The following is a 23,798-nucleotide window of genomic DNA, read 5'->3' as shown; positions in this document are numbered from 1 at the left end:
AATCTTTAAGGAAAAAAAAAAAAAAAAAGACACACAGATAAAGACCTCTCTCAAATTAAATGACCCATGAGTATATGACAAGAAATTAACTTTATTAATAAACAATTAAAACACCATGCCATTTTTACCTACCACACAGAATGAATCCATTTCTATATGATAATATCCCCCGGCTGAGGAGGAGAAACAGGAAAAAATAGGCATTCTCATACAGAGTGCCCACCTAGTTTCCATGTCCGTGCTAGGTGCCATACTTGTTGATGGACTCAGTCTGCTCTTCACAAACACAAGATAAAAAGTCAGTGAACCCAATCAGATCATAAAGGAATGATACATCCATACTGTCCTGATTCTGGAAAGCCACCCAATTTTCTACGGTATGAACAAGATTGTAAAGAAAACAACTAAAGGGCTTATACAAACAAAGAGAAAATGTCAAACAAACCCACCCATATCACGGAGTATCTTCCCATCTATACATTCCATTCCAGGGAGCAAGGTCAGGTGTTAAAACAAGCAGAGGAGACATGTTCCAGGAACAGTCCCATCAATGGCACACTGCTACAAAGGGAACATTTCACACTAATCTAAATATTTAACTTTCGGTCCCTCGAGCTTATTTTTAAAGCATCTAGTCAAAATCACTGGTCAGTCTGTTTTACGTTTATGTGCATAGTTCAAAAACACTCTTTTTATGAAATAAATTTCATTTCTTCTTGATGAACATTCTGTTACATGTCCCACCTTTCCATTTTTAGTTTAATTGGGGGAAATTCCTAAGCATGTCGAACTATTTTTCATTACTCTTCTGTTCACATATTCTTGATGTTAAGAAGGAAATTACCAATCCTATATAACCACTAATAATCTCCCTGATTAAGGAAATCTGGGAAAAAACTCAAAACCCCAAAACATACCAATCTGTTTTCTAAATATCTTACCCTCAACAAGGTTGTAAAAGTGGCCACGTCTGTGGATAAAAAGTTGCTCTGACCAAAATAGCCAAAGAAACTCATTAAACTCCAAGAATGGCAGCTCCTATCCAAGCACTTGGAAAACTCCAGGACAAAGGCACAATGCACGCATCTTGAACTACAGGCAGGAGACCCCACCACTCATAGGATGGAAAGAAAAGATAGAAATGACAAAACTCCGCCCACTGAGGCAGTCCTGGAATTTACTTCGTTCAAAAAGAGACCTCTGATTCCCTGCCCCCACCCCTTCGGAGTAATGACAGCTATCCATTGAAACACCCTGAAAATAAAGAAACCCAAGTTCATTACGATACTCAAAAGCCAGGTAAGTAAAAGAAAAAGTGATAACCGGGCACCAATCCCTTACACTCAAAACTGGCAACGAATGGGAAAGAATCAAGCACTAAACTTGCCCTCAATCTTTTTTCTGATAAACTATTTCAGGGTAAACAAACAGAATTAGGAAGGCGGTAAAGATCAAAGATGAGAACACAGCTGACGGGGACCTTTACGAAGGAGGCATCCCACCACTGCTACCTGAACCCAGGCCGGTCTCCCCATCACCCAACACGGAACGAGCCAAACGCTGGTTACTCGATCATGTGGCGTCACATAAAAGCACAGGGCACCAGCGAGAACTCCTGACAAGAAAGGTGACCCTCAATTTAACCAACCTTCCAAATCTAATCAAGCCTTTCAATCTGCAGTAAACAGAGGGGACACAGGAACGCTAAAGAAAACAAACCAAAAAACCCAGGAGGTTTTTCTTCTCAGGAAGGCAGATGCTTTTTTCAAAGATGCATAAAAAAGGAACAGGCCAAAAGGGTCTGCTCTAGGTGAAAAGACACTTAAGAGACGTAACTAGATGCAATATATGGACAATTCAACAAAACAGAAGCGGAGAAAAGAAGGAAGACATTTAAAAAGCAAATTGTGGTGTAACTCTGATGCCGCTTCCATATGAATGATGGGTTTCTGGGGTCGATCACAAGGATCACAAGGTTCTCTCCACATTCTGGTATGCTGAAAACAATGGAGAGGGAGCCATACTCGCCCTAAACAGAAATCAAACAAACCCTCAAGACACCAATGTCTGCTGTATTATGGCCAAAAAACAAGTTCCTTCTGGAAAGGTGCCAAGCAGACACGGACGCCATGAAGACGGGGTCCTAAGCGGTAAGTGATTTAAGCTATCAAGGGGATGTGGTTTCATCAGAGCTTTGTTTTACAAACAAGCCCATCCTTAAAGTCACAGAGTAATGAGAAATTTTTTTTTAAAGATTTTATTTATTTGACAGAGAAACACACAGTGAGAGGGAACACAAGCAGGGGGAGTGGGGGAGGGAGAAGCAGGCTCTCCACCGAGCAGGGAGCCCGATGTGGGGCTTGATCCCATGACCCCAGAATCATGACCTGAGTCAAAGGCAGACGCTTAACGACTGAGCCACCCAGGCACCCCAGTAATCAGAATTTTTAATAAAAGGCTTTCCTTTCCCTTAAAAAAAAAAAAACAGCGTTCTAAAACCAAAACAAAACCACATTCCACTCACGTTCTTTGGCCTTTCTCCATCTGCCGAATGGAGACAATGCTAACTCACAGTTCTTCTCAAGGGTTAGCAATAATGTACATACGTGCCTTTATTTGGCCCATGGCAGTGGCTCAATTAAATGACAGCTTATAAAAAATCATACTCCTAGCCAAGGGCCTACAACCGCAACATCCCGAAGCCTACCACAACCATGTGGGCACAGAAGATGAAACTGCACACCAGCCAACCCGCTTGCTTCGGCTTTGTGAGACCGCGGCCGGAGGACCCACCCAGCAAAGGGACGCCTGGAATTCTAACCTGCAGAATCTGTGAAACAGTCAGTGCGTGTCATTTTAACCCCCACCCCCAAGCCGGCCTCCTTTATCAGCTTGCTTAGTCCATAAATGCTTATCTGGGACCACGGCAGCATCGTTCTGGTGAGATGTGAGATTCCTTCCCGAAGGAATAAATAACCAGCAACGGTCTCGTCCTGCTCACCCACTATCTATGGATTTCCTGGATTTGGCACAAGAGCCCACCCCAGTCCGGTGTGGTCACCCTCTACTTCCTGCTGCGCACCCCTCTGGCTTCACCAGACGACCAGCTCCTCCATAATCCCTTCCCTCCTTCCTACACTTTCAGGTCTGATGTTCACATTAGTCCCTCATTCAGTCTGTATGTAGATCGCTTCTGCATCATCTCTGCTTCCTGCGATGTTTCTCATTTCGGACATGAGGTCAACAGACCTCCAGGAGACCCTTCCCCTTCTCCCAGGCTCCTAGCACGATCATCCGCACACGGCATGGCCCGTACCTCCAACGTAGCACTTGGCTCTGCCTTTTCTGCTCATCTGCGGGCCGGTCTCCCTCACTTACGTGTAAACACCTCGAGAGCAGAACTGTACCTTATTCAGTTTTTTATCTCTCACCTCCCCTCAAATGTTTGCTAAACTCGAGCCAGAAAACGGAAAGGGGAACTCACCGTAATTTCCTGTACAGAGCTGTTAATGTTTGACCAGCTTGATCTCCCTGACCTCTGGAGACGTAGTTAATTAAAGGACAGAAAGACACTCCTTCGCAGTCAGACACTAATTACATTATTTTGTTCAAACCAAGATGCTGCTTCCGGCTCCAGCTCCGGGGCTGCTCGGGCCGGCTGAAGCCCCAGCAGCTACACGCATCGTGGAGGGAAAGGGAGGAAGATAAAAGACCCCATAAAGCTTGAGATTTCCACTTCTCTTGCTCTCTAAACCACCACCCACTTTTGCCAGACTCTTCCCCAAGGAAAAGGACTTTGACATTCCAAAGGACATGACATTCCTTTGTTACAATCCAGCTATACATTCATGGATTCCCAAAAATGTGGTCTTGAGTGGACAATGAAAGCAGGTATTGGAGCAGCGTGTAACATACGATGCCCGTCACGTGTAACCATGTGTATCTCTGTAGCACTGTTCATCACAACTGTTAAAATGCTCATCTCTGCGGGGTGGTGTGAGGTAATTTTCTGCATTCGATTAAAAAATACACATGTTGGGGCGCCTGGGTAGCAAAGTTGGTGAGGGGCCTGACTCTTGATTTTAGCTCAGGTGTTATCTCAGGGTCATGAGTTCAAGGCCCTGCACTGGACTCCATCCTGGGCGTGGAGCCCACTTAAATAAATACAGATATTATATAAAAAGTTATATTATGAAAAACCCAATGACTGTTAAGATGCCTTAAACCTCTGTATTTAAAAATTTATCTCATCTATAAAATTACAGGCTAAAAAATACAAGGGAATTTAACACCCTGTGTCTTTAGGGTTAGGAACTTGGAAACATTGATCTGTCGACGTTCTCCACCACACCCCCATTTAAAAAAATCTTTTCCAAGTTTCCTGAAGTGAACTTGTCTTCCATTTGGTAATGGGGGTGCGGTGGGGGTGATTAAGCGGTTTGGAAAGGTACTCAGGCCAGATCCATTTCCGGAAGGAGCGGTCTGCGAATGAATGGGAGGCCTCTTATCCAGCTCTCCAAACCACCACACATGCAGCTATTCTTGGGATGGTCTCTAGAGACTGTGGCATATATAGAAGCCCGTAGTCAAACCTGGGGGCCGGCAGGTGAGCATGCAGGGCCCCCAGTACTGGCCGGGCGCTGCTTTCCCCCAGTCTAGCTCTGAATGGCTTTAACTGCAGCAAACTCAATCACCTGCCCTAAGTCTATAGTAGCTGTGCGGTGACAGCAGGCTCTCCATGCCCGAGACTATTAAAGACCGCAAAGAAATTTTATGTGGGTTCTAGCAGATTAAAAGTTATAACTTAAATTTTAAAAACATCCATCAATTCATTTTAAAAGACCATTACTTTAGATAAATCACGTATGTTTTGTGAAAAAAAGTAAAACAAAAAACCAAAAAGACCCCAAAAAACAAAAACAAAAAAAAACTACATGCACCAAAACTAGTAAGAAAACAATTCAGTTCTACATTTTTGCAAGCCTCTTTAGTATCTGGTGTAACAGAAAACACCTAGATTCTCATATCTGCCTTTAATTCAACCTATTACAAGGGATTATATTGGTTCTAGTAAATTAAAAAGAAAGCATGGCCTCACCGGTGAGAGGTGAGGCCTCTCACCTCTCAGGTGAGATAATTAATAACAATTATCATTATTAATGAATAAAATGAGTCGACATTTGGAAGATCAGCATAAATCAGTGAACCAATACTTTCCAAACGACCAATGCGTCATATCATAAAATCACATATGGGTAAAAGATCCAGTGAAAATAGAAAATGGAATTTAACATAACAATGCAGAAAGCTCATGGATAAAGTTTCAGAGTTCACAATGCAACAAATCTTTTGGTGTAATGTAAAAAAGGGATCTCCACAATTATCTGCAAAAGAATTAAAACACTCCTTCCTTCACAAGTTACCCAGTTCCGTGAGGCCGTATTTTAAAAATGAATCAGTAAATACTTTAAAAATTTGTTTTAATCTTTAATATGGTAATATGGATCCTTCCCGTTTTTGTTAAAAAATCACAAAAAGGACATGTAATCAAGAGCTGAGGCTAAATAAAAAGATTTTTTACTTTTTCATCAAGGACATTCTTGGGTGAAACTGGTTTCTTGTCTGAGAGCCTGGGACCCTAAAGAGTAAATGCTCAGTTCGCCCAATTTGGTGCCGCTGTCCGGACATGTGCGCAGGCGCCCGCAGTTGTGCCCACTGCCACACACTGGGAAAAACAAACTAATCTCAGGAGAACAGCTTAGACCTCAGGGACTCCCTGAAAGGGTCTTGGAGACCAACCAGGGGTTGGCCGGCAAATACGTTGAGAACTGCTGTCCGAGAAAGGCACCTCTTTGAGGATTTACAAGGGTGTGAAAAGGAAGAAAGGAAGAAACAGGGAGCCTGCATCACACTTGAACAAAGCAAGAAATGCCTTCCTTTTAGTGAGTGAGTGAGGAGAGCACATGGCCTTAAAGAATTAAGTCTCTGGTAGCTGTTTCTTCTGGAATGTCCCAGTAAATTAACTCCTTTATTCTTTCATTTCTCTGCAGATGTAATGAGTAATTGGGAGTTTACAAAACATGAAAGTGGGGGCGGTTATTTGCATTACAAAAGAATTCTGTGATTTCCGAGGAGATTTGACTTCCTGAGTTCTTAAGGCCTTTTGTTTATAGCTAATCAATGATTAAACAAGAAACAAATTCAAATCAAAATGTTAATAGCCGCTGTTGATCAAAGATCTGCTACTCATTAGATTGTAACGTAAATGACTGATCAGACTCACTGGTCCCCACAGTACTGCAATAACTTGCCTCCCACATAAAACCAGATTTATCTACATGGAAACCGTTCTTACCACACCCACTACCTGATATTAATACAACTGTTAAATTCACTTTTTAAAAAAAATTTTAATTATGGGGCGCCTGGGTGGCTCAGTGGGTTAAGCCTCTGCCTTCGGCTCAGGTCATGATCCCAGTGTCCTGGGATCGAGGCCCGCATCAGGCTCTCTGCTCAGCAGAAAGCCGGCTTCCTCCTCTCTCTCTCTCTCTCTGCCTACTTGTGATCTCTGTCTGTCAAATAAATAAATAAAATCTTAAAAAAAAAGATTTTATTTATGGTAAGAGTGGGAGGGCGAGAGCGCATGAGCCGGGGGAAGGGGCAGGCTCCCTGCTGAGCATGCGCCCTACTCGGGGCTCGATCCCAGGACCCTGGCATCATGACCTGAGCCTAAGGCAGATGCTAAACGGACTGAGCCACGCAGGGACCCTTAAATTTAGTAATTAAAAAGCAGTAATTAAGAATTATCCACATTAAGCAAGACTAGGAACATGTACAGGTTTGAAGAGAAGACAGAGGCCGCAGTGGGCTGTAAAGAGCCCTAAGGAAAACAATAGTTTTGCTTTGTCAGAGTGGGACCTATGTGGACATAAACCTTAAGGTATCTTGGTTTGTAAGAGTCCTTTGCTGGCCTCGTCATCTGCAGTTTCATGTTTCTGTTCCTCTGAATGTCCAGGGCCCTGAGCCCCTGGTGCCCTTACACGTACCCTGAGTGTTAAATTCCTCTCCTGACTCTTGACAGCAGGCCTTCCTCGGTCATGTGAGAATCACCCCACAAATGCCTGTGGTGCTGGGGTAAGAGAATGCTCAGGGGACCACTGTATCATTAGGAAGTCTCAATACCCAGAGAGGAAACCACTGACAAGTTTCCGTGAATATCACTTCTGGTAGTTCCAAACAGAAGCAAGGACAGCATCCCTGCGCAGGCCCGCGTGAGCTGCCGCCGAGGGAACGGCCACTCGATCCAAGCTGAGCTTTGCAGGATGACGCTTGCTTGCACACTTCGATGTCCTGGTCTCCTTTCCACTGGGCAGCCGGCTGCCTGTTTCCTGCCTGTGTCTACCTCCTGGCCCCCTTGACCACCCCCCCAAAGACTCCCGGTGTCTCTGCTATACTCCCCAACTTCCTTTTTACACTTGGGCTCCCGTTCCCATCAAAAACCTTACCAGCAAGGACTGGGAAAACGGGTGGAATAATAATAATAATGTGTGTCATCACATTAATAATTAATAATAGTAATGTGTATCTTCACCATCCCGGGCTCCCTTTCCTACAACTTCCTGGAAGTGGGGTGTGGGTTTGGGGAGGAGGGAAGCTTCCCTCCTAGAAGCACCACATCCCCAAGGTACTTCCTAGTGGCATTTCAAGTCATATTTTTAAAAAAAATTTCAGGCAAGCACCTTCCTCACTACCACTCAATTCCCTCCGCTACATAAAAGAGATTTTATGTTGTTTTACTTCCAACCCTGTCTTCCCAGTGCAGCTTCCTGGAGTTTTAGGGAAGGAGAGTCTTAAAGCACGAGACGGCCATGCTCAACAACGTGCCTTCTGTTCCCACCAGTTAACGGAGAAAAAATACCGCACCAGGCATCAAAGGCCCTCACCGCTACACCTTCTATGTCAAGAGCCCATAAAGAAAATAATGCTTTGGGGAGACAGTCCGGGATGGAATCCTGGTTATGAGTCAAGTGAGCGAAGAGGACAGTGTGATCATACACTGTAACCAAACTAAAACAAAGACAACCTGACACTCTCTGTTTTCATACACATACGTATAAAAGGATAGAAATGCGTGTAGAAAGAAATACCACAGAACGTTAACAGTGGTTATTTTTGGATGGTAGGAAAATATGTATTGTTAACCCTTTAAATTTCATTTATGGTTTCCTTCTTTAACAATACAATGGATTAAGCGTGGTCATTTTACAAAATGCAATGAAACTCTAATTTTGTAAAGAGAAGATTCAAGGAAAAAAAGTATATTGGGGCTATTTCTGAAATGCAGATGAGCCCAGGTTGTGAATTTGTGGTCAACATACCTGACTGCAAGGATGTTCCTTAAAACGGACTCAAACCTTTTATCTCCCTAAATAACAGACCCAACAACCAGCTAGACAATCCCTGTTTCTGTGTTAGTTTTACCTTGTTTTTTTGTTTTTGGTTTTTTTTTGGGGGTAAAGATTTTTATTTATTTTTTGAGAGAGAAAGAGCATGAAAAGGGGGAGGGTCAGAGGGAGAAGCAGACTTCCTGCTGAGCAGGATGCAGGACTTGAACCTGGGACTCCAGGATCATGACCTAAGCCTAAGACAGTCCCTTAACCAACTGAGCCACCTCGGCGTCCCTTTGTTAGTTATACTTTCAAATAATTGCAGGACTTGGTCCCTCAATCCCATCCTTTAAAGGAGGAGTAGGTAAGGTTTCTTGATCTGTGTGAAAAATTTTCTGCAGATTGGTCATTAGCCTTTTGGGACTTTACAAAGTGGGACCACCCGGAGAACACACGGTCCACTTAACCTTCAACAGGCAGGTATATATATGCCGGTTTCATACCGTCACTGTTTCAAGAGGACTGTGCAGATGAAGTCTTAGGGTCTGAAACAACGTAAAACAGAGCTGTGTTACCGCCTGCTTCCATCCATGCTCACTTCCATTTCCATTTGAATGTTGTGAAAAACTTTAGTAAATTGCCTGCATGTCCTCCAAGTATAAATCAAAGTCAAATATCCTCATCTTCACTGATGATACGTTATTCGTTAAACTAAAATACTGTTCAAAGTGGTCACTCGTATTTTCTGAAGCAACTCAATGAATTATACCAAAACTAAATAAAAACCATCAGTAGTTCAATTTGGTCAACTGTTTGGTGTTTTTTTTTTTTTTTTTTAAGATTTTATTTATTTATTTGACAGAGAGAGATCACAAGGAGGCAGAGAGGCAAGCGGGGGGGTGGGGGAGAGACAGGCTCCCCAAAGAGCAGAGAGCCCAATGCGGGCTTGATCCCAGGACCCTGGGATCATGACCTGAGCCGAAGGCAAGAGGTTTAACCCACTGAGACACCCAGGAGCCCCTGGTCAACTATGTAAGACTATATTTCACCCATTAATGCATCCTGGCCATCAAATTCTGATGCTTAACAGTTACATGGAAGCTTGACTTTCACTGAGGGGTGACCTGCCCTGAAATCTTTTTCTTAGACTCTCATCCAGGCCTCTGGGGTTTCTAGTAAGATCATCTTTAAAGGCTTAAGTGAGTTCGTTTATTTTTTTAGAGAGAGCATGGGCAAGGGGTTGGGGGAGGGAGAGGGTGAGAGAGAATCCCGATCATGTTCCACACTCAGTGAGGAGCCCCACTCAGGGCTCGATCTCAGGACCCTGAGATCACAACCTGAGCTGCAATCAAGAGTTGGACGCTTAGCCAACTGAGCCACCCAGGTGACCCTCTGTATTTTATTTTTTTAAAGATTATGTCAGCGACAAAGACAGAGAGAGAGCAAGTGAGCGCATGGGCAAAGGGAGAAGTAGGTTCCCCACTGAGCAAGGAGCCCAATGTGGGGCTTGATCCCAGAACCTTGGGATCATGACCTGAGCCAAAGGCAGGCGCTTAACTGACTGAGCCACCCAGGTGTCCCAAAACAGACAGTCTTAATATGTGCATTTTATCATTTCCCGATCATACCTCAAGAACACTGAACATTTTTTAATACTTAATTTAATAATACTGTAAATTTGTAAACTTCCAAATGAAAAAAGCATAAAATAAAATCTGTGGTATCTTAAGTTCACTCATATTTCTAGGTTCCAGATGCTAAGTATACAAAGGCAGAAAACAACAGGTCTCAACTATGAGAACAGAAGGCACATGAACATATTCGCTCTTATTTTAAGATATGTTTACTTGGAGTGGGGGAGGGGACGACAGAGAGCATGTGTGCAAGCACAGGGAGGCGAGAGGGAGTGGGAGAGAGAAACTTCAGCAGACCCTACATTGAGCATGGACCCCACAGGGGGCCCCATCTCATAACGCTGAGATCACGACCTGAGCCAAAACCAAGAGCCGGACGCTTAACCAACTGCGTCACCCAGATGCCCCGATGTACACATTCTTACACACGCATATTAAACGGTGACTGAAATTGCTCATTCTTGTGGATGTGGCCCTCTCGAGTCAACTGATTTAATCCTCACCACCCTATGGGTAAGTTTAATTATTATTGCCATTTCATAGATGAGACAATGGAGACAGAGTTAAGTAAGCTGACCAAAGTTACAAAACCAAAAAGTAACCGGTCAGAATTTAAATCCAGGCTCTATGACTTGACCTATTAGTCTGCTCGGGCTGCCATTACAAAATACCACAGACTGCAGGGTTTAAACAATAGAATTTAATTTTCTCACAGTTCTAGAAGCTGTAAGTTCTAAGATCAAGGTGGGGACAGGTGTGGCTTCTCTCGAGGCCTCTGTAAACTTGGCTTGCAGATGGCCACCTTCTTGCTATGTCACCTGGCTTTTCCTCTGTGTGAACACATCCCTGCCCACCTCTTCTTCTTTAAGGAACCTAGTCATATGGAATTGGGGCCCACCCTATTGGCTCTGGTTAATTTGATCCTGTCTTTAGAGACTATCTCCGAACACAGTTATCTCGGGAGCCACTGGTGATTGGGATTTCAACATAAATTTTGACAGAACACAATTCAACCCATAACACCTGATGACCTCAACGTTACTAGAGCTTCCGAAGGCCTGTTTTTGAACTGTAAAATAGTGCTGAGAATCCTCTTTGCATATAGTATCATCACTTTATAGACAAAGAAAACATAACTCAGAGAGATGGTGACTTGCCCTCTTTTCATCTCTCAGGTGGAATTCTTACACTATAGAACACTACTTTCCTGGACAAGCCAAAGCATAATCTAGCAGAATTTTATATAATTTATAAATTTTCTGTATCTCTTACTTCCTTTCTCAGTGTTTTTCTTGCTTTGTTATATACAAGGGAGTAAGAAGTTAAAACTAATAAAAATTTCATTAGGATAGTATAATACTTTCCTGGGACTGTGTGTGACACTTTCATTCATCCTTTCTCCTGATTTACGAAGGCAACTGGCTATAGTCACAGTGATGAAGCCTTGGAAGATCCAGGCCTACTTTTAAAGATTAGGAAAAGAAAATCAACTCCATGTTTTGTTTTGTTTTTTTTTAAACTAAGATTATACTTTATGGTTGCCTGGCGTTCTACATCTATTACAGCTGCTTAATACCTCAACACAATCTTATGACCTTGCTTTATTTAGCTCTCATAAGAAGCACGTGAAGAAGGTATTATTCCCATTTTGTAGCTGAGAGAATGGGCACAGAGCAAGGTTCAGTGTGTTTAAGGTCAAACTTGACAATGACTTGACAAGCTTGACAACGACTGGCAGAACCAGAACTCTCATAGACATCTTCAAGTCTAAAGTCAAGGCTCTCCACTGTAGGCCACCCTCTCCTTTGGCAAGTGCAATACCTAGTTTCCTCACTTCTCGTGCTCTACATAAAGAGAGCAGGTGCTTGGCAGATGAGACAGTCTGATTTGGGGCAATCGGGACTAAGCTGCAAAAAAATCTTTTACATCCTTTACACGGGCCAAGTTTCCTGACCACCACCAATCCCTTGGACCAATAGCTCTTTTAAGGCAGCAACTAGGCCCCATCTTTCCCAGTGTTCAGCACACTGAGAGCTCATTAAAGTTCAACAGATAACTGAGACATGAGAGTTCGAGTAAATATTTGTTATATATAATTGAATCTGAGCACATTCTTCCACTAGTGATGGCAACGGGTACTTTTCAGCACAATTCTACAAAAACATCAACAAAAAGAAACATTCAAAACCTCTCCCATCGTTTACAACAGAGAAGCCTATAGGTTTTTTCCAAAGATTTATTTTACAGAGAGTGAGCGAGCGCAAGTGGGAGGAGGGGCGGAGGGAGAGACAGACGCCTCAAGCAGACACCCCACTGCATGTGGAGACGAAGAGTCACGCGAACCCAGGACGCTGAGATCATGACCTGAGCCAAAAATCAAGAGCTGGGACCTTAACCAACTGAGCTACCCAGGGGCCCCTATAGGCTTTTTCCAATACCTCAACTCTAAGATCCACTGCCGTCCACTCCTAACAGGGGTTGACCTGACCACCACCGTGAACACCCATCCCCGGGCACAGTGCAACGGGACTTGCCAGCAGAGAACCAGCAATGGCTTAGTCTGTGGCATGCTTCCAGGAAAACAATTCTGCATGTGGGACACGGACATTCTTAATTCCCAGGGGGAACTATAATGGACGAGAAGGTCGATCTGAGAGCGGAACTGCTGTTCATCAAGGCCCCTGTGTCGTAGAAAGGAGCCGTATTAAGCGAAATCAGGCTAACTTTTAGTTTCTCAAGAATATACCACTGCTTGGATTTTTTTTTTAAACATCAAGTTTGTTTTGCCACAAGCAGCCCAGGCAAGTCTTGACCGTACCATGGAAACTATCTGACCACGTCTGAGCTGTTGAGTACACAGGGAGGGGACGTGGGCAGGCGTGGCCAGAGCGGTCTTTTAAACTTTGGTCTAAACCCTCTGAGAACTTCAGGGACTTCTGGATGTCCATCTGTTCATCTCTGTTGCTTTTGTGTACCCTGTTGTGAACCGGCTATCACCTTGCTGGCTACCAATTTCACAGAACTTTTGAAATAGATTTAAACAAACAAAAAAACAAAAACAAAATTTGAGGTCCCAGAACAAAAGCATTCAATAAAGAATTGAAAGGATCAAGTATTGGAGCGCCTGGGTGGCTCAGTGGGTTAAAGCCTCTGCCTTCGACTTAGGTCATGATCTCGGGGTCCTGGGATCGAGTCCCACATTGGGCTCTCTGCTCAGCGGGGAGCCTGCTTCCTCCTCTCTCTCTGCCTGCCTCTCTGTCTACTTGTGATCTCTGTCAAATAAATAAATAAAATCTTAAAAAAAAAAAAAAGAAAGGATAAAGTATTATCAATACTATACTTGCTGTCTAAATTCATCTTTTCAAAGCATTCTCCGATCTGAGGCAGAAAATTGACTAGAAAACTACAGAGGCACCTAGGTTACCTTTTCTCTATCAAGGAATCTTACAAATACTCTTTTCTGATGCCTTAATCAAGACAGAAGACATTTCAGAGGGAAATAAAGAGCCATACAAATGGAATAATTCTGCAAATAGCCGAATTAAAATATTTATCCACTTATCACTGTAATATTTACTAAATATATACGATGTACACAAGGTACTGAAGTAGATGCTGTAAGGAGACAGAATTGTGTACGAAATGTCTACTCATCTGCCCGTAGAGCAACTGGACTAGAAGATGAAACTTTTGTTTAGAAAGGATTCAAGTTTCCCTAGGACATGGAAGCGCACATTTCTTTTTTTCATCATTTTGACTCCTGGCCTCGCAGAAAAATTTTAGAGAACGCTGAGGGAGAAACTCTTATCTGTTACTTTCCCCTGACTAGTGGCAGCTTTCTCAAGAGTTACATGGCTACCGAATGGCTGTAACTTCCAAAATAACCTGATTAAATCTGACACACACATGACATGGGGGGAAAAGAAACTCATGTGCCCTTCAGTTGCAATAAGAAAAGCTGAACCGTATTGTAAAGGAAAGCAGGAAGATCAAGATCATGCGGTCTGGAAAGAAGACCGAGAACGATAGGGCAAAAATATTCCAAATAACAGCCATTCGCTTGGGATTCCTTGAATGCCCTGCCACATGCAATCACATATAGCTACGCAATGAAAGGAAAAGTTAAGGCCTATCTCACGCCTCACTTATGCTGAGCTTAAGAAAGAAAATTAAGACAACCTTTTCAAGTTATTCAAAGGCAAAGCTGCAGACTGGCCATTTAAGGGAAGGAGCTCATTAGATGGGGGGTAAACACTTGTTTAGCCATTAGTCAGCATCTTCACCCAATTAATTTAAAACAGGAAGCCCTAGATTTCCTTAAATTTACCACTATTAGTTTGCTAGAACTGATTGTTCCAACATAGAAATTCTTTGTGTGTGTTTACTTTCCCCTCTATAGATTTATGGGCTCAACTGTTCTCAAAAATAGAACTTCTTCATATCTGCTGCCTTCACTTTTAATATTCTCTTTTCCCAAGCCACAGAGCCGATGAGCATCAACAAATGAAGTCCTGGGTGCGGAGAACCAGCTCTCCTATCCCAGGATCGGGCAGATAATAGGGTTTGTAACCCCAGGCGAACAGAACGCCCTCACGATAAGGTCAAGATGACGTGAAGGAATTGACATCATGTCAAATGAAATTCTGTAGTAGTTACAGTTTTAATCTGGCCGGACCCCCTTTCAGGACAGCCGATCATCAAGAACATTGCTGTATTTGGAATTCAGACAGCAAGAATGCACAGCCTCTTCGCAGAAATGGAAAAGGACACTCAGCCAGCACTATGTCCTGTGGCGTAATCTCACGTGCAGCACACAAACAATTCTTGGTTGTTATTATTTTTCTGTAAATGAAAAGTAGATCAACTTACATGGCTCTCTGGCAATGAACTGAGGTACAGTGTTGGGCAGAGGAGTACTGGGGTTTGGAGTCCCTACTAGTTTGTTCTTGGCCATCTTCGTGTTTGCCTTAGCAAACTCTAGTCGTAGTGTTTGCGGAATTTCAGGATCGAAGCGGATGCCCTTTGGAAATAAAGAACAAATGGAAGATGTTTTCATTTCCTTAGAGTCAAACCGGAATGGTGACAAAATAAACACACCAGTAAATCCTGGCCTATCAGAAAAAAAGGTCAGCGAGAGCCCTGGTTCTCACTACTTACACAGAACACACGAAAACCTGTAATACCACATGTCCAGAAAAGTCAAGGGAGATTTTGTTTACTTAATGAAAGCATTTAGCTGCATGTTTTTTCAATTATTTCTTTTCTTCCTGAACAAAAACATTCAGATTCAGGTTTTAAATATGGACTAGCAAATTCCTATCATGTGAAAAACTTCAATTAATGGCCACTGATGAGAATAAAACAATTCCTGTAAAGCTCTGTGCATACTGGAAATCGTGGAGCTCTAGGTCCTTTGCAGTGTTCTGACACTGGCCTAAAACGCTTTAGTTTCATCACCCAGAAATAAAAGGGAGAAAATTCCCCTCCCTAACTAGAGAGCCTTCTTCATGGTGATACATGTACTGAGTTAGTAAAACAGGAACTAAGATTTAAATGTAACTAGTATCACTTAATCCTAGTTAGCTTGTAAGTTTACATAAAATTTTAATGTCTTGATGTGGTAAAGTCCCAGTTTTGATTAGAGCTGGCCTACTAGCTACATGGTTGGAGAGAAATTACTACCCAAAGACAGGGTAGTCATTTCAATTACCCTTGACTCTATTACTGCAGTTTACCTAAAACAAACATACTCAATACATAACAAACATTATAAAAACACAAGATTTAGGACAAGATAAGTCTATTTTGAAACCCTCCCACCATTCAAGAATGCTTCCATTGGGGCGCCTGCGTGGCTCAGTCAGTTAAGCCTCTGCCTTTGGCTCAGGTCATGATCTCAGGATCCTGGGATCTAGCCCAGAGTCTGGCTCCATGCTCAGCGGGGAGTCTCCCTCTCCCTCTCCCTCTGTCCCTCCGCCCCTACCCCCTCGTGCTTGCCCTCTGAAATAAAATCTTAAAAAAAAAAAAAAAGGGAATGCCTCCATCACTAAGTATAATGAATAATATCATATCTATTTTCCAGTGTTATGGTGTCCAATAACAGTAACAAAAAGACATCTCCGTAGACTGCATAAATGTACATCTGAAACAGGCTCAGGTCCCATGTATGTCTGTATGTCTAGAAGGGGGTAGAGTTCTGAAAAGATGTATCCTATGAATACGGCTTTTCCATTTAGTGCACATGTGAGCCTATGGGCCCCAAAGTCCCCTTTCTACTTAAATAGCTTGAAAAATAGTCAAAGCAATTTCCATCAGAAATCAGTAAGAATCTCTATGTACACCAGGATGAACAACTCTGAACTTCACCGGCTCAGCTCCAAAGCTGGGAAGAAGAGCCTGTGACTGGATGGTAGAAGCAAAACGAGAAATATGGGCGGAGGAGGAAAGACACGTGTTCCGGGAGGTACAACAAAAGCCGTGGAGCCCTGACCTACAGACATCCTGGGGTGGGTGGAATGTCTCTGGGAGCCTGATTTATCCATTCTGAGAAGAAACCAACTGAAGGTGGCAAACAGGGGTGGGCAGAAAGAGAGGGAACCCGCTTTGCACAGCCCTAACTGACAACAAGAAGTGAAAAGGGGGGAGCCAGTTATAAGTGTAAAAAGAACTTCTCTCCCCAAATGGTCTCAGCTTTTGTTTCAACTTAGGAAACCTCAGTATTATCTTGCCAAAGACGTCTATGAGGAAGAGAAACAAAGCAGCGTTCTGAAGTATTTCACTGTATCAAAGCTAATATCACAACAGAATAAATATTGCCAAATACGGACCCGAAGAGCGAGCGTCGTCTTCGCTGGGAGACTAATGCAGTCAGTCCCCGGCTATCATGTAAGGGGATGCTGTGGAAGGACTCAAGTATTCACAAGACACCCCAGGAGCTCACACAGTAACGATCTGCCATCAATTTCAGGGTGTCCTCCTTGGCGGTCAACTCCACCAACCTTCCTGTAAAGAAGGAACTTTCCTAAACCTGAGCCCACGTCACCTTGGTCACTGTGGTCAGGGCCCCTATAGCCTGAGAAGAGCATCCTGGGACCGGCCAGTGGTCCTCTGGAGCTTCTAGCCTGGACAACAAGGAGGCAATGAGGCGGCACATCTGAATTCTGCATCCCAGAGTCAACAGAAGCTCTGCACAACATGCTTGCATCTTACGCCGCCTGGACTGGTGGCTTGTGTCCTAAGACATGCTGAATTGAGTCTCCCCCATTCCCAAGCCCCTCTTCATATCCCTCCTCCCTGTATGAGCTCAAGTAACAATGCCATCATGTTCCAAATCAGAGTTCCAGCTCCTTATTTTAACAAAAAAAAAAAAAAAAAAGCAAGCTCAGAAGTTAAAATGACCTAATTTGTTTGGCAGCTTATTCAGAGGCCGGAGGCTTAGAATACAAGCCGCATTCCTCTAACATCTTTAGCAGCAATACCATATTTGGTAATCAATATCCTGCTCGGCTCACTTCCTATCCAGAGGGATCAGCCAAGCCAAAAACATTCTAAATGTTAAAGGATGATGAAGAGGGGGAGAGGGGAGCAGGGCTCGGGAGAACATGGAAATGGAAGGGGAAAATAAGAGGAAGATAGATAAGGAAACATTAAAAAAAATATATGAAAACACACAAAACACACCAAAAAACCAACCCAACACCTTGTGCTTTTAATTAAAGCCCTAATACGATTATTCTCTGGCCAGAGTGACTTCACATTAAACCCTGTCAGGAGAAGATTACTGCCACATCAAGGGCGAACTCTGTGCCTTTCAAAATCAACTTCTTCCCTTTTTGCCTATAACTCCCCAGAACTCTTCAATGAAGGGAAACCCTCCTCTTACACCTGTAAACGGTAACTTATTTACAGTTTCTGGCTAACAGCGTGATGTCAATCTGAGAATACAGTTACTTAGAAGCAACCTAATCGGCCTGACTAGGCTACAAGGACAGCCAACAGCCTCTCTTCAAGGGGGCCTGAAACATACTCCCCAAACCGATACAGGTTCCCACTGATCTACCAAGACGGAAAGCCCTCCGAGAGCAGGCTCCGGGAGGTGTGAAGATCGTGGGGACACAACAACGTACCTTCACAGTCTAGGAGTCCTAAGAGTCTACCAGGGCAGTTTCAAATCATATGCTTTGGTGTCAGGGACGGAATGTTTAAGTCCTCCCCAAATTCCTATATTGAAGCCCTAACCCCCAAAGTGATGGTATCTGCAGGTGGGGTCTAAATCTGCTAAAAGGGGATTAGTAAACACTCATATGAGGAGGCGGAGACACCAGGATGGCTCCCCAACAGCACACACCAACGAAAGGCCACCTGGGCGGTCTGTGAGGACTGCAAGCAAGCCAGAGGGTTTGCACTAGATCTGGACTCTGACGGTAACGTGATCCTGGACTTTCTCGCCTCCAGAACCGAGAGAATCAACCGTCTGCTGTTTGAACCTCCGCAGTCCATCGTGTTTTGTTACGGCCGGCCCAGCGAGTCTTGCCAACATGCTAACACGGTCTTTCCTGGGCAAGTGTCTAAAATGCTGCCCAGTACTTTTTCTGAACCTTCTGTGGCGTCCTGCGCGTAATGTCCCCTTTCCCACGAGCCCCGGCTCCAACCCCACCCACTCCCCCACATCACAGGGACTCGACCCACAGGAGCAGTCTTACTCCACTGGTGCATGGCCTGGGATTATAATCACTGGAAGCCCTAATAATTCAGTCTCAAAAGCTAGTAAGAACAACTAGCAACTCCTAAGGAAAATTCGGGCTCTGCATTTACTACTATGCTTTAAACTCAGTTACTGCATTCAGGACTCTGCTGAAGAAATTTAAAACAACACCACCACCACACATACACACACACACACAAACACTCCAACAACATAACACTCTTTCCCCCTTTCTCTTAAATGTAAACAAAGCTTAAGAAGTATTTGTAAATAAAGGTTAAAAGAGATTTTTCTGAACTGTGGGCTTAAACCTCCAAGTGCAAATTTGTATCCTACTGATACTGAATTAACTTTCTAAGTTAGTTGGCTTAAAAATGCCATCTTACAGCTCAAAAGCTCTATCAAAACCTTGAGTCCTAAAGGGATAAGGAAAGAGCTAGTCAAAGAATGAAACACAAGAAAATGGGCAAGGTAGAATGACCAAATCCTGAGGACTGAAGCCCACAGAGATCCAGAGTCACTGGTAAACGAATTCTAGCTCCTCCAGAGACTTTGTAAGAGAAGATGGAGAAGCTATTATGCGAAGCCCAGATCCCAGGGAGCTCTCCAGTTTCTTCGGTACTTGTGACACTGGCTTCTGGTGCATTCTGGCTGGTCCTGGAATGATTTAGTAGCTGAAAGCAAGGTTTTGGGACCCTATGAGACTAAACCATTCTGAACATAAAGGTACAACATCATTCCAACTCCTTAGTAATATCACTAGTCTTGGATTAATGTTATCCCACATGAGTAGGAATAAAGATTACTAGTTTATTCACTGAATAATGGGGGAGGGGAGGGAGGAAAAGGGCTATTCTACAATGATTAAAATATCCTTACGGGCTTACCTTCATATGCAATGTGTGGTCCTTGAGAAAACAAGCCAGATATAAAAGACCTTTTGTGGAAAAATGGAGAAAACCAAATACAGAATACAAGCATAGGTGATATTTGGGAACTCTCAATTTTATTAGGTGTGAGATTATGGTAATTTAGGAAAATGTCTTTAGCTTTTAGTACTAAAATACAAAGACTGCAATGACAAAATACCACAATACGACAGCATGTATTTACGTTAAATTAATTAGAAAAAAGTAAAATGAAGCCAATGTGGCAAAATGTTAAGTTGGTAAATTCTGGTGATGGGTTAATTACTTCCTGGTATGCCTCAAGTTGCAGGACAGAAAGTTAAAAGGGGGGGGGCGCCTGGGTGGCTCAGCTGGTTAAGCATCTGCCTTCGGCTCAGGTCATGACCCTGGGGTCTCGTGAGAAACACAGCCATGGCAGAAAGTGACTGGGAACGGCAGAGTGGGGGAGATGGGGGACGGGTGGGGGTGCAGAGGAAGTGATGAAAGGGCAGAAACTGACCAGGTGGCAGTCCAGGAAGGGGCTCAGCAGAGCTGCATGTGACAGGATGCACAGCAGGGGGAGGGTGCATGTGGCGCCCAGCGTGCAGGGGAGGTGGGGAAAGGACTGCAGCAGCCGGCTGCGGGGAGATCACAGGGCCGTTCACGCCACGAGGAAGGACCCTGGAGTATGTGGCATGGCAGAGCTATTCCAACTTTTTAAACTGGATAAACAATATGATCAGATTTAGGAGAGCCATGATTTTCAAAGTGTTCGCAGGCATCAGAATCATCTCGTTGACTTCCCGAATACGGAGTGCTGAGCACCCCACCTCCCGAGTCTCTGATTCAGTAGGTCTACGAGGGCACCTGAGAATCGGCATTTCTAACAAGTTCCCAAGCTGACGCTGGTTCTGCCTGCACGGGGCTATTCGAGATTCACCGTCGTGGAGGACAGTTCCGATAGTGCCAGCACAGCAGGGCTGAAAGCCGACACGGAACAGACAAGACGTGAAGCAGTCAGAGCAGATCTGGAAAGAGAAGGTGTTTGGGGTGGTTCCTCTTCTACAGGAGGGCACCCAGAGGTCGGGGTCCGCCTTCTGAGCCCTTACTTTCCTAGCAACAGCTCTGGCTAGTCAAGGGACAGGGGCTGCCCTAAATGACCAAACATGTTTTTTATTCTGAGGATTTCAACCTTGAGTATCAGTGACAGAAAATGGAGGTGACGGGCAATAAGTCCCCTTGACAGTCTCCCACTATAGGAAATGTCTCCCAGTCCCTGTCACTGAGGTCTTCCGAGCTGTCCTGATGCCTGATGAAGGCTTACTTGGTACATTCTTCAAACCTGAGAGCAAGCAGCTTCCCCCCGTGTCTTCACAATAAAAGCAGGTCGGTTTGTCAGTCCTGGAGAACTAGTTTTAGGGACAATGAAAGCATTCATTTAGAGAAAATACTGGTAAAGAATGAGGCGAAGCTACAGCCCCCCCCCCGCCCCAGTGCAGCACAAGGTTAAGAAGAACAACAGTGTTCAGTAGTCCGGCAGGGAGAGGAGACCATATAGACTTGGACGTGAACACGATCTGTGTGAGCCCCGGAATGTTCACAGTGGGACCGACTGACCTGCTAAGAGTGGTAACTTTGGGGGTGCTTTGTGGGGAGGGGGAGAGCACTTGTGTTTTGAATAGTTTGTATTGTGTTTCTGAAAAGTTAGAATTTATAAAATCTGATTAAAAAGGGGGAAGGAGGAACGCTGGCAGGCGAGGGTTCCTAGCAGGTGCTAGCAGAGGCGGAACAGAAGAGGAGAAGACATCCTAGAGCAGAGCCCTCTACCAGCTGCATTAGTGGTTTCTGTTCAGTTTTTAAAAAGGTATTTTGAAGGAACTTCTGATTTAAAGAAAAGCTGCAAACGCAGTACATACAACTCGTATATGCCCTCAGCCCAGCCCCCCCCTCCCCACTTTTTCCTGCCTGACCTGCGTAAGAAGATGATGAAGCACAATGCCCCTTTACCCTTTACGGTTTGATTTCCCACAAGCCAAGACATCTGTTTCCCTGATCGAGGATCTACTCCAGAGTCATACAGAGCACTTCGCTCTCATCTCTTTAGTCTCCACGGACATCTTCCTCTGTCCTTGTCTTCTGTGACCTTGACATTTTTTTTGGGAGTACAGGCTATTTTGAAGAATGTCCCTCAATTTGGGTTTATCTGATTTGTTTTTTTTATTAGATTCAGGTTATGCATTTTTGGCAGGAGTATCACAGAAAAGATGTGTCATTCTCAGTGTACCAAATCAGGAGGCACATGATGTCATTTTTGTCCCATTACTAGTGACAACTTTGATCACTTGCCAAGTTTTTCCACTATAAGGTTATTTTTTTTAATTAAAAAAATAGATCTCCTAATTAAAGATCTCCTAGGGAGATACTTAAGAGACTATATAAATATCCTGTTTCTCATTAAGCTTTCACCAATTTTAACATCTATTGATTCTTGCCTGAAGCAATCACTACCATTGCAATTGTCAAATGCTGATTTGCTACTCTCATCATTCCGTCTGTATTTTTTTCTCCTCTAAGGAAAAGCTTACCTTTCTGCCCCATCTACCGCTTATTCAGTTGTCTATTCATTTGTTCACTCATATTATCAGTACTGATTCATAGCTTCTTGGACTTGATGATTTAGAATTACTATTTGTCTCGGTAATCAGATCATTCCAGGTCTGTATATACACGCACACAAATACTTTCACATCCTTATCTATTTCTCTACATCTATTTAGATATATTAAAAACACTGGGGTGCCTGGGTGGCTCAGTGCGTTAAGCCTCTGCCTTCGGCTCAGGTCATGGTCTCAGGTCCAGGGATCGAGGCCTGCATTGGGCTCTCTGCTCGGCGGGGAGCCTGCTTCCCCCACTTCTCTCTCTGCCTGCCTCTCTGCCTACCTGTGATCGATCTCTGTCAAATAAATAAAATCTTCAAACAACAAAAACACAAGTCTGTACTGACAGCTCCAATTCCAACCTCACACCACTGGGTTAATTCTAGTCTCCCCTCTCCACGTTTCTAACTCCTTCTCTGCACTATACATTTATGTATTTGCTCAGTCCAGGACGGTGTACTAAGTCGTTTCAGAAATCCTGCAACAGTATCAATGTAAAAACAAACTCGCTAACTCAAGTTCAATATTTACAGTTCTTTTTGACTTTTTAGCCTGAAAGTATACAGCGGGTATGTATATTCAAGAACTACTCGCCTTCGGTCTCCTGCCCCCACTTCAGTGTGGCTGTATTACTCATTGGAAACCCAGTCTGACTCAGTCCTTTTGCTTTGTATTCCGCTTGGGTCTCTCCCCATCCTTGCCTTTATGTATTCATAGAAGGGAAGACTGTTTTACCACTTAAAAAGTTAAAAGTTGATTCAACAACCCGTTCACCAATTTTATGTCTGGGGACTAAAAAGTTGAGGACCTAGAATTTTGGCACCCCCTTGCCACCTGCTGGGATGTCCTAAGATCCTGAACCTTTAAAAGGAAGCATCTAACCCAACATTTCTGATCGAATTTGTTGTAGCTAATTTTTATTTAATTTTCAACTTCTAACTACAGTATGTTGGACTGTTTTTTACACGGGGGAGAGAGAAGGGCAAGGGAGAGACAACTGGAGCTTAATCTGCTGTAAAAAAACACCGCTTTTATAAAGGGTCCCTGAAGTTCATGGCCTGAAGGGAGGGGAGGGAGCATTTGTCCAGGCTGACTTGTTCTGGATGCCTGGTTTCTCCCAGTTCAAGTCCCACGCTGAAAGCCTTTACAAAGCCCAATACCAGCAAATTCAAATGTTTAGGATTATTCCATTTGGTGAAGGATAGGAAACCAGTGGAAAGTAACAGGCTACCTCTACTGCTCATTCCATGGTCAGTGGACTCTGCCCTTCTCTGGGAGACAGTCAAGCTACCCAGTAAGCTACCCAGTTCTTTTCGAAAAAAAGGTCGTTTCCTACCAGAATCTTCTAGGCATTTCACACACACTCCTTTCCGATCCAGTAATCCAGCCGATCTGATCTGTACTGGATGTCCTGGGTCAGACGAAACTGTCGCCCCCTTTTTTTGGGGTCAAAGAAAAGTAGTAAGGTGGCAGCCATTCCCTAAGACTCCACTGCAATTGCTGAAAGCATTTCCTGGCTGATTCTAATA

General features: G+C 43.8%; 1 protein-coding gene across 6 annotated transcripts in view; it reads right to left on the bottom strand.

The window, feature by feature from the left end:
• The window catches only part of RBPMS (RNA binding protein, mRNA processing factor), a 172,315-nt gene that overhangs the window by 47,496 nt on the left and 101,021 nt on the right, over positions 1-23,798 (bottom strand). For all 6 annotated transcript variants that reach the window (XM_044225554.1, XM_044225555.1, XM_044225559.1 and 3 more), the window contains exon 5: positions 14,891-15,041. In XM_044225554.1, the coding sequence (XP_044081489.1) occupies positions 14,891-15,041 (151 nt within the window). The remainder of the gene's footprint in view (positions 1-14,890; positions 15,042-23,798) is intronic.

This window comes from Neovison vison, chromosome 11, assembly GCF_020171115.1.
Source record: "Neovison vison isolate M4711 chromosome 11, ASM_NN_V1, whole genome shotgun sequence".
Lineage (NCBI taxonomy): Eukaryota > Metazoa > Chordata > Mammalia > Carnivora > Mustelidae > Neogale > Neogale vison.
The sequence above is the reverse complement of the archived record's forward strand: the minus strand, read 5'-3'. Positions and strand labels throughout refer to the sequence as shown.